The sequence below is a fragment of the Metopolophium dirhodum genome, chromosome 6, assembly GCF_019925205.1.
Source record: "Metopolophium dirhodum isolate CAU chromosome 6, ASM1992520v1, whole genome shotgun sequence".
NCBI classification, from domain to species: Eukaryota; Metazoa; Arthropoda; class Insecta; order Hemiptera; family Aphididae; genus Metopolophium; species Metopolophium dirhodum.
This window is the reverse complement of record NC_083565.1, coordinates 17171664-17184414: the sequence shown is the minus strand read 5'-3', so window position 1 is coordinate 17184414 and position 12751 is coordinate 17171664. Positions and strand designations below refer to the sequence as shown.

Genomic DNA, 12751 nt, shown 5'->3' with positions numbered 1-12751 from the left:
AAAATCGTTAATATTTTTATAATTTGTATCCTATTTAGGTAATATAGGATGCGCCTCTTATATCAAGATTGAGTTGGGGTCAATTCTTCCAAAGACTGATAAGATAAATTTGGAATCCAGCAGTGACACCAACGTTAAAAAACTTCGTACATTGAAAGAAGACCAATAATAAATAATAATTTATGTTGTAGAAATATTATATTATGGTCTATGGCTAAAATAATTAAACTGTTATCTATTCATTCATCCGTTACATGACAAATTACTTTTTCAACTGAACATTTTGATATTACATGCTTGTGATACTGCTTATATTATACATAAAATTAAACAATTCTTAAATACCTATTTCTAACCTATATGTTAAATTAAAAGGTAAGTGAAACTAGAATTTTCAAAATATTATGCATTTATATACATTTATATACACCTAAACGTTATTAGATCATTACGATCATTTCCTAACGACTATTATAGCTAATAAGCCTAGTATTATGACTACTATGTTTATAAACATATTTGTATTTTTTTATTTTTAATCTAGAATTTAATCTGTACGTAAAAAAAGTACAATAAGCATAAAGGATGTTTTTTATAAATAAATGAAGTTTTTATATGATTAGGAATGCCAACTGATCACTAATAACATCTAGGTTAGAAATAATTGATACGACAAATTGTTACTATTTGTATATATTCACCTAATGTAATTAATATTTAATACAACGTCGACTTAAGATAATTATAGGGATGAGAAGTTATATTAAGGGTAAAATTGGCAAAACATGACAAAAAAAAAATGGGGATAGTGGATATTGCTCTGCCGTACAGTAAGTTACAAATGAGTCACTGTAATGGATGGTGTTGAATTTGAATTCAGTGATATAAAATCATTAAGGCGATTAAAGTAATTAATTTTAGTATAAGATATTAGTATCTACAGCAGTAGGTTAAATTCATTTTTGCCAAAAAATTACATTTGAAAATGTCAGTGTGTGTATAAAATATAATAATATACTCTATCTGTCATCTATCCACAAATAATATTTTTAAATTTCAAAAAAAAAAAAAATTTTAGGGTGTTACCACTGGGTATCTTCCCTAATCTTATGATTCATGTCAATCTATTTTTTTCAATTATCAAATCTACTTATTGTACAGTAAAAAATTGTATAGATTGTAGTTATATTTCAATAAAATAAAAATAAAAATTTCAAAAGAACAACTAAAATCGTTATTCATCGTTTTAATATGTAATTTCGTCCAAATTGGAATTGAAAATGTTGGTAAAAAAAACTGTTTTATAATATATTTTTTAGATTTATGGTTACAATATGAACTAATTGAGTATGACAATCTTTGTTTTAAATTTACAATCCTTATTTATAATAATTGAACGTTTTATAATTGTTTAATTACAATAATTCATATATATTTCAAGATTTTGATGATTTATTTTCAAAATTCAAACTTTAAATGCTTATAAAAAAACAAATTATTTTCAAGTTTTTTTACCCAACAAATACAATTTTATTGATATTTATAGAATAAAAAACTAAAAAAATTGAAAACTGAAAATATCCGTAAACAGCTCAAAATAAATAAAAATATTTTGAAAATGTTATGGTGTATAGAAAATGATATTATAAACATTCGGTAAAAATTTCATTTATCTACAGCGCTTTTAAAACCACTGGGAATTTTTTACTTTTGACCCCCCGCTAAAGTACCAGCTAAATTCACTTTTCTATAAAAAAAAGATGCTATTGAAGAAAATCTAAGTATTTTAAGTGTCCTAAAAGGTTATGAGTTATGACAGACACAAATAAAAATAAGTGAAAAAAAAAACACATTATTGGAATATCAATACATTCATCGGATTCGCTCAGAATCCAAAATTAAGGCGTGTAGGTACAGTTTAGCTCCTAAGTGATTTATAAATATTTTTGGAAACCTATGTATTTAAACGAGTTAAGAACTATGGTGCAGTAAGAATTCGTCGGTCGGATAATCGGACTTAGTTTCAAAGTTTTAACATTTTGAAGTTTGCAATTTTGCGTATTTTCACTCATCCAGTCATCCCTCTAAGATTTTAGGTTCAGAGTGGATCGATAAATCTATTGATTTTACAATGGATATTATCTGTCATAGCCTTTTGGGGCAGTAAGAATCTTTCAGATTTCTTTTTCAACATATTTTCTGATAGGAGAAGGAATCTAGTTGGTACTTTAGGTTAAGGTGATCAAAAATAAGTAGTTTTCAGTAGTTTTCAAAAGCATCAGGAAAAACAAACAAAAAATTAAGGAAAAACTATGATTTTTTCACAACAAAAGTTTTGTTTTTTGGTCCAACTTTATAACATACATGAAATTTTTACCGAATGTTTATACTAGTATTTTCTATACACAAATACTGAAATACACCATAACGTTTTTTTTTCTACCCAGGTTTTTTTTTTTAAAAATTTCTTTATAATTTCTAACATATTATGAAGTAAATACGATAGGTAATTTCTGATTCAACCAACATTTTATAATTAAGATGAAAAATTCACTTACAAAAAAAAATTTCAAATGCTTTTTTTGGTATTTTAAAGTTTAAGCTTGAAAACATGTTTTTTGACCATAACTTACAAAGAAAATTTTACCGACTTCTTTAAAGCACTACCATAATGAGCCAGATGCGTATACAAAAGGGATCAGATCACCCCTATAGGCATTTTTTAAATTTGACGAAATAGTGTTCTGTATTTGGGTGTTACAATGAAACAAAAAAATGGTTAAGCTTTTTATAATTTTTTACTTCGTGTCATCCAACAAACGGCACACTATTACTCTAATGACTAATATTACTAATTAGTAATCAATAATCCTACATTTATATACCTACATTGGCTACATTAATTTAATAAATATAATTATTACAAGAATACAATTTGACCGACTGACCGTCGCCGTAACACCGCTGCAACGACGACGCCGTGTCCTCAATCACACATAAAATATTTAATATAAACCAAACATTTTGATTTTTGATTTTGTGTTCAACTTTTTTGTTTTATAGGATACATTTTATTAAATGAGTTCGGACACAATTTTACCGCCACCGCAGCAGTGTGTAGCGTCCTTAACAGATTTATATCTCACCTTACATAGCTGTAAATAGAAAACAGGAAAAATTATGCGATTTCTATTACTTCTCATCTCTACCTGTTATATTTTACATTTATAATAATTGTTTTTCAGATATGATTTATTATATTTATACTTATATGTACTATACTATACCTATACTTATATTACTTTAATTGTTTTAAATGAGATAATAATTTGTATTTTTTAGCAAAAAGAATGTCTGATAATTTCCGAAAAACTAACGCCAATAATCAAACAACAAATAATGATGAAAATAAAAACGACGAGGTTAGTATTTAAAAAAAAAATAATCAGTTTAATTCCTTTGATTAGGTACTAATAAATAAACTCCTAAATTTTAAATAAATGTACTTATTTCTTTAATAAGACATTGGATTTAAAATATATTACATGCATGAGCATAATTTTAGATAAAATAACACATAAAATACCTACATTTTAATATTTTTTTTTATTATTTTGAAAAATAGGTAATGACATTTAATTACCAACCTGGACCATCATCAGATATGACAGAAAACAAGATTGTGGTCTTTGACTATACGACTATAGGTATGCAAATTAATCAGAATCTTAATTCATTTGATAATTTAAACGCTGAAACAATAGATTTGCACAAATTGAATATTTCTTATGAACATATTGTTGAAACGTTTAAAGAAAAACTTATGACAAAAATTGTAGACGGTAAATATGTTATGAGCGATAAATACGCTATTAATTTGGACAAAATTATAGGATTAGCGTGTATTGCAATGAGCGAATCAGAAAAAAATAACAAACAATTAAGAACCAAGAACAGCATTTTACAGAGTAAATATGGAAATTATGACTATTTAGTTAAAGAATGCAATAGGCTTAAATCTGAAATGGATCAAATAAAAATTAATCTATGTTTAGCATTAAGTCGTAGATTCAATGACAAGGAAGATGTTATACATTTGACTAATGTTTGCGCTGCGTTAGCTGCACGTGAAAATGAATATTATTACATACAAGTGAAAAACGATAAGCTGAAATACGTTATAAATAAACAACTGATGAACATACGCTTGTCAACGTTAAATAATTATGATGAAATTCTACAAAGCGTAGAGAAGTTAAAAGAAGGACTGTATATTAAAGATCTAAAAATATCACAGTTAGAAGATGAGATATTATATTCGATTAATGAAGAAAAATATATACAACTACAGTTATTGCATGAAAATGTTTTTCAGTTTCCTGATCAAAACTTTCATGACGCATTTGATTATACTCAAAATAATAACGAATTGTACGAAGGTAAAATGTTGATCGCTGAACAAATCAACCAAATCCAAGGATCTAGCGACGTCGAATTCGAAAATCACAAATTGTGTGACTTAATCAATATGCTTGCAAAATTGACAACTGATAAAGAAGAAAATTTAAAAACAGTTAATATATGTTTAATTAAAAATATTGAAGACAAAAATCAACAACTTATAAAAGAAATTAACGATTACAAAAAATGGCAGATATATTTGGAAAACGAGAATGAAAAGCTAAATTCTCAAATAAAAAACCAAATAATGGTCCAAACAATTTTAATTGGCAAACAAAACGAACATAACAACCTCAAACAAGATTATTTGAAATTGAAATCAATGTACGATAAGCTAAAAGAGAGAGACTTATTAACATTGCTCGACGAGTGCCGACAACGATTGAGTGACGTGGAAATTAAATGCGTCGATGGCGATAGACTAATTAAAAAGCTTCAATCAAATATAACAGAACAGACCAACAAATACAAACTCGTGAATGCAAAGTACAACAAAGAAAAAGAAAAATGTCAAAAAAACAAAATTTACACGCAACAAATAATGGATGAATTTACGGACCGGCTCCACGAAAAACAAATCGAAATCGCATTGGTACAAAATGAGAGTAATGATTTGAAACATCGCATTAAGTCAGATAAAGACTATACCTGGAATTTAAAATGCTATATTATTACATTAGATAATGTGTTGAAGGAAAAAAATAAAATCATACACAAGTTGAAAACTCAAAGCAAACAGCAACAGCAACAGCAGCAGCACACAGCAACGTCGCGGTCATCTTCGTTGCTATCCGGTAATCATTTGCACATTAATAGTAAATTAAAAGAGCAAATGGACATACTACTAAACAATGTTGGTACCTGGAAAAATATTATAGTCGGTTATGAGAAAGTGTTGTACAACATGCAAAACGCCGCCCAGCAACAGTCTAAAAAAAGTAACTATTGGATAGATAAATATCAACATCTCAAAGATATTGAATACAAAGCTACGTTAACAGAAAATTTAACCAAAGAAAAAGAATTTATTCTTTTGCAACACCAAAATGAGATTGAAGAAATAAGAGAGAAATACAATCCAATAATCGCACACATGGCGGGTATGTCTAAAAATATAATATTATATCTGGTTATTTTGTTATAAATTAATATCGGTTTTTAATTCTCAGACACACAGGTTAATTTGAGAAATGAAATTCGGGATTTAAAGGAAAGTTTAAAACTGAAAAATTCACATTTAATGGTAACTGAAAAAATTGCAAGTTCACAACTGAATGAATCTCTTACCACTCTACAACGATTGATTAAAGTCTGTAACATTCAAGTATGTACCTTATCACTAATCACAATACACTATAGTAATTATTTAACCTCTTTCAAGATTTTTATTGTTATAAGATATTATAAATATTATGCAAGATTAAAGGGATATATATTATTATAATATACATCCCAGTGCTTGAATTGGAAAAAAATAAAAGGGGGGTGCAAAAAAATTTAAAAAAAATGATCCTAAGGAAATTTTATCATGTATTTATATTGCTATTAATATTATTATAGTAATTTATTTTAGTATTAATAATATCAATATGGCATAACCTATAAAGAGACAATAATTTAAAATCAATCAAAATATTTGTAAGCATTTCAAGTCCAATAGGCTTACATATCTAGGTGTAAGACATAAATCAATCAATGTCAAGGTAATATGTAATTCATACTGACTCCAAAATGTACATTTAAAAAAGAATCACACTGTACAAAGTATATACTTTATACATATCTAAGTGTAAGACATAAATCAATTGATTTCAAGATAATATTATGTAGGTAGTTTATCCACAAAATACAATGTTATTTTTTTATGGCATTTTGTTGGTATTTTTTTTTATATACCTACGTATTTATTAATTTTTAACTAACTTTTTTTGTGGCTTATTTTTTTCTTGGCTTTTTTTCCATGGCTTTTTATCTGACTTCCAGATAAAACACTTACTTACTACGTAAAATCGTTTTTATAATTTTGGAATAATCTTAGAATAAAACCACCCATTACAAAAATTATTGAGGATAAAATATTTTTGAGGGTTTGACATATCGGTTTTATATTTTTATAATTATTTGACTTATTATTTTAGATTCTGAGTGAAGCGATGAATGTATTGATTTTACAATGATGTGTGTTTTTTTTTATTTTTTTTTTTGTGTCTGTCATCACCTTTTAGGATAGTAAATGCGCTTGGATTTTCTTCAACGGTAACTTTTCTGATAGAAAAGTGAATGTAGTTGGTACTTTGGGGGGAAAAAGTAAAAATGTAACAGTAGTTTTCAAAAGCGACGTGAAAAACAAGAGAAAAATTAAGGAAAAACGGGAATTTTTACGCAAAATCGGTTTTTGAGAAAATTATGATAATGAAACTAATATCTTTGTCTGAATCAGTATTCAATATCTAGTTGTTGTTATACCCTACAAAAAAATCTTTTGACGATATGTATGAAACACTGTCACTAAATTATAAATTGTATATTGAAAAATATGTTATTATAATTTTTTCAAAGCAGTCGTTGATATTAAATGACATAAACAATGGAATTCCTGAAAGGTGCTGTGACACAAGTATAACAAATACCAGAAACAATATATCCCAGGTGAGATTTATACAATTAGGTATTTATACATTATAATATATATCTACCAAATATTATAACAGGCCATGATTAAAATTTAATTTTTAACAGCTAATGGAAGGTTTGGTTGATTACACGTCTAAACTTCAATCAGAGAATACGTTTATGAAAAGACTTTGCGAAATTCGCGAGGAAAAAATAAAATCATTTGAAAACTGTCTCTGCTCATGTACAGGGACATCATTACATCAATAATGAAATAAAAATAATTTTTAGTTTTTAATTTTTAATTTTAATCGACTTTATACTACTACTTAAATTACTTTAAACCGTCACCTAACTGGAACTATTCAATTTATAACAATTAATTGTATTTTTTTTTTATTAATACCTTAACCTATTTGCTAGCTATGCTTGCTTGCTGTCCTCTGTACTGCTAATTATGATTTTACTTAGTTCTTATTTTTATTTTTCTAATTTTTTTAATTTATATGTTAATAAATACTTTATAGTAGGTGATACAAATAAATTTCAATAGATGCTGTTTAGTAATTTTATTTGATATCAGTCATTTATATTTTTAAATTGTTTAAGAATTAATACCATTGTTATTATTAGTCAAATATCAAATAAAGTTTATTATTTATTGGTATTGTTATAATTTTAAGTAGATACCTATATTTCGTGTTTAATTGTATTGAAAGATGCATATTATTATGACATATTGAATATAATATATTGTGTTTTTTATGAATAAATCTAAATATATTGTTTACATTTTCCCTAAAAGAACTCATACACACTATATGGATAATAGCTAGAGGCCGACTAACGTCAACGATATATTATAATAAGATAAGTACCTATATTTATATATCATGGCATTACGTATGAATCCGGTTGTATTTTCCGGTTTCGATATCCACACGTATACATTCTGATATTGGAACTATTGGAAGTGAATTGTGAGTGGCCACTGGTCTGATTTATTAATATGAATTTTGTATTATTAAAACGTGACATACCTACATATATATAATTTTTTGGTATATTTATATCTTACCGGACACTCTTTATTTTGTATTTTTTTTGTTTCAACAAAAGTGTGTAGTTAAGCACGTTGAAATTTAAAAATCATGGTGAATTCAAAATTTGGCGCTCGGACTTGGTTTTGAAGTTATTGCTGTTTGAAGTCCGAAAACCACCCAAGGTGGTTTTACATAACAAGTCGAGGGATGTTTTTGATTTTAATTGTCCGCGTAATGATAACAAAAAATTATCATTAACATTATTATTGCTATTTTTTCCTTATTATTATAAGTTATGTTTTTATATATTATAAGTATCTTGTATTATTGTACACAATCACACCTCGCGTGCTTTTATAAATAATTTGTATGACTTAATGATGTATTAATTAATTATTAGTTATGACAGTAGTGTTTGTTTTAAGTATAATACACATATTATTTAATGTTGTAAAATACCTATCATAAAGATACATACAAAATATGTTTGAAACAGTTACAGCGAGCGAGTGATCACGTGACGGCCGGATGTATATGAAATGTCAACTAGCTAACTTCAAAAGTCCGAGCGTCAAATTCTGACTTCACTGTCGTATTCAGTAAAAGGTTCACGACCACTGAAGCAGATAATAGTTAAAATTCAATTTGTTCCGGATTTATAGTTTTGCGTTAACAGTTTTCGATGAAATTGGATCCAATGTATCAAATATTTAATATAACACTAAAACGATACCGGCATAGAATGTTTAGACAATATTACTATATCAGTAAGTATTAAACATATTCGTTTAAGTAAAAAAGTTTTAGCTACTTCCTCCTGCATAAACCGTATCAGCTGTGTTACGATTATTAGTTATAATAAATTACGTATGGTACATCTGCTTACAGCAAACCACTTTCACCGGCGAAAAGAGAGTGTGGACTGGCGAGGGCCCGCCTTTCGTCTTCACTTCCCGGTCGGTCGTCGTCACCGTCGCCTCTACAGTGTCTCGATGACTCACGGACCGGTAAAACTCCAAAAACCGTTCAGCAATAGTTTTGTTTTTAGTATAATAATAAATAATAATTATATTTTTTTTACCCACATAAAAGTTTTCCTTTAAAAACATAATATGCTATTTTTCATTTTAATGTGTCGAAACATTTTACAATAGATTAACAAAAATGTATCGGTATTTGCAGTGCGCGCGAAACGTTTGGTGTTTCCATCAGTGGGAAGATCATCGCCGGACTAAATAACATGTAACGACTACAGGGTATATACAGATATCAAGTACGTGTTTAGATACATTTTATTTTTTTATATAATTAACGTGCTTCTATGAAATGCATTTTGTGTTTATACGCATCATTTAAATAACTTTGAGACTGGAATTACGAATATTGAATTAATAATATTTTTAAAAAGTATTCCTTACATACATACTTAAATTGAATGGAAAATTACATAAATATAAATATATAGGTACCTATATTTTTAATGTATATCGTGATTAGTGGACCAGCGTTCAATATTGCTCATGTAATCATTTTTAATTATATTTTACTTATAGAAAAAACAATATTGTGTATTGTATAAAGCAATACAAAAAATATCAACGCATATTAGGTATAATGATTTGGGTGAAAATGTTTTTTTTAATTTAAATTTAAATGTTTTTTTATTTTTTTTTTATTAAAAGAATAATTACAAACTATACATACATTTGTACAATAAATAATTTTGTTGAGTGAAATATCGGTGAATATAACGGAGTGGGAAGGTACTCAGTAGTACCACCAAAATTTAAATCTATACCTAAATATTACTTTATATTATATAGGCTATATACCAGTGGAGTAGCAAAATTTTTCTTGAGGGGGTTGATAATTTGTTATACGGAAGAGGCACTAGGTTCTAACCGTTCTAGGATCTCTCATATGAAGTTTGTGATGCATCATGCTGATGCTGTGGGTATAATATATTTTAGACTTAAGCCGAAACCTTCATAGAAATTAAAATGTTTTTTTAATACATCATGCATAATACGTTAACAGAACACTGAAAGCATATTTAACATTTCCTGAAAAGCTGAGTGTTACGACCTCCTCAGTCCTCCTGGCTACGCCACTACTATAGGTCTACAATATTGAAGTAGGTATGGGTACTATAATAGTAGGTACTTCTTAATAGTAGTTATATACATAATAATTAATATAACATTATCTTCATAGCTGTATATGTATCAAAATATTTTATGCCATATTTTACTGCAGTGCACACTTAAATAATTACGTTAATTAATTATGTACCTACTCAGTATATAAACAGAAGCCTATCACTGAAAATAATTTAGATAAACTATTCTACATGAAATAATAATGTAAGCGTGATGATAGAACATAGAACATTTATAACCTATTTCATATTTGTATAGGTAAATCTGCAAACTCTTTATTCTATAATATACCTAGTTAAATTGAATATTAAGTTTTAATAGATTTAAGTATTATACCTACTGCAGTGGTTCTCAACCTTTTCATATCCGTGTATACCACCTATAAAGTTTGAAAATGTTCATGTACCATTTGACCTAATAACCTTTGTTTTACTTATCAAAAACGTAGGTTTACGTAATTTTACATGTACTAACTACATGACAATATAAGAATTTTATGCACACAAAAAGAAAATGAAATATGTACAATAATTATTACTTAGGTATATTAGTTATATTAGTTATATTATTATTAATATCAAATATACCAAATAATATTTAATGTGAATAATGATCCAGGGCCCATTCCATTTTTTTTTTTATAAAGGGAGATTTTTGTAGCATATACCATTTAGGTATGGGCTTTTCACGTACTACTAGTGGTACGCGTACCATGAGTTGAAAAATTCTGACCTACTGTATTATCATAGTACAGTTTAATATATTACTACAGATGTTTTCAATATTTATATTTTCACACACTATTATGGAATAAACAACCAGTCCCTACCTAACCTAATATAATAAAATAATTACCGAAAACATTGAATATTAAATGTTAAAATATAAATATATATTAGGCAGCCACTAGCGGCTAGCCGAGTAGGTACACCTATATAGATAGTTTATTTTTCACTTCATATAGTATAATAATTTTTAGTGATGTATCTAAGACGTATACATTTAGGCATTTTCTAAAGAGATGGGATGACATTTTGTTTAGACATTGTACTTTAAAGTCATAAAGGTAAACATTTAAACTATATATAATAAACGTGGCTAATGATGAAAGGTTTTAAAATCCATTAATTCATCTTGTAAATGCATTGGATGGATACTTATAAGTTATAAGTTATAACTTATAACTATAATTATTTACTTCAATTTAGAATAATAGATACTATTGTAATATTAAACCAATAACATAATATAATAAAATATATACTATTCCTACCTAATAAATAATAATACAAAATAATAATTAATACCTTACTGTTAGACGTGTTGCTCTTTTAATGTTTTAATGTTGAAACATTTTTGATAGTTTTATTAATTTAATACAAGTTACAACTTATTGTTTAATGATTATTCATAAAAACAAATTTATATACTTTCGTAAATATATTTTTACTGTCATCGGACCGATAATATTATTATAAATCTACACGCAATCGTTATTATTGCGTATGAATTTATATTTCTTCGTAATTATTGTTTCATGTTATGTTATTTAATAAAATGAATGACAGAAGATAACAAAAATGATCGACTAATAGGTTTTAATAACAGAATTATAACGATATAAAAAATTAATTATATTCTCAAAGTATTTATATATGTGGGTCTCTAGCCGTCCTTCCCACAGGCGATCTTACGCAAAAACCACCGTTACATTTTTACAAGCCACAGAATACGAATTACGATTATCAATCATAATGTAAAATCTATTTCATCGCATATATACGATATACCTGATAAACTTAAATATCTTAGTTTACACGAAACACGAATTATTTAATACGCGTGCATAATGAATTAATACACTGGGCGCGATTAACCAAACCAAGCCCTTTTGGTTTTTTCATTTCAATAATGAATTTATCCAAATTCTGACTTAAGGAATTATTAAGTGTACTTAAGGACCATAATATTTTCATAAACTGTAATTGAAAAAGAGAAAATACTATTTGACAGGTAGCTACTAAAGAAAACAAGTTCATACATCACCTAGCGGTACGCATTACGGATATTTATAATAAAATACATACCTAGATTTATGCAAAATCATTATCATACTATTCCGATATAAACCATATACTATATTTTAAAATACTTCGATTCTTTATACCAGTTAACTATACCCTGCGTGAGTATGCCAACTTATTTTTTTCAAAATATGAGAATCACTCTCTTTTCATGTAAATTGTTAAGTAGATGACTTTTTTTTAAATTTTGATTTACCCATCTAAATTTGAATTCGAATGAGTATTTTTGATTTATTTAATTTGTGTACTTCAAGGAAAAATCAATAAGTTTATGATACTAGGGTTGGATGAAATGGGGGCTATGACGATTTTAAAATTATAGTAATTAATATTAATCTACCTATATAATATACCTATTAGCATTTTATAATTATTAAAAATGATGAGAGTG

The 12751-nt window shown here is 26.9% G+C and overlaps 2 protein-coding genes across 2 annotated transcripts in view; both read left to right on the top strand.

Annotated features, from left to right (window-relative positions):
- Positions 1 to 3350: 3350 nt before the first annotated feature.
- LOC132947908 (centrosomal protein of 112 kDa-like) lies at positions 3351 to 7344 on the top strand. The gene is made up of 5 exons (XM_061018168.1): positions 3351 to 3422; positions 3626 to 5561; positions 5631 to 5785; positions 7024 to 7110; positions 7201 to 7344. Exons 1-5 carry the CDS (start codon positions 3351 to 3353, stop codon positions 7342 to 7344), a joined length of 2394 nt encoding a protein of 797 aa, XP_060874151.1.
- A 1724-nt stretch (positions 7345 to 9068) lies between these two features.
- The window catches only part of LOC132947042 (dual oxidase maturation factor 1), a 71123-nt gene continuing 67440 nt past the window's right edge, over positions 9069 to 12751 (top strand). The window contains exon 1 of the mRNA XM_061017223.1: positions 9069 to 9390. The gene's annotated coding sequence lies outside the window, so the exon portion shown is untranslated. The remainder of the gene's footprint in view (positions 9391 to 12751) is intronic.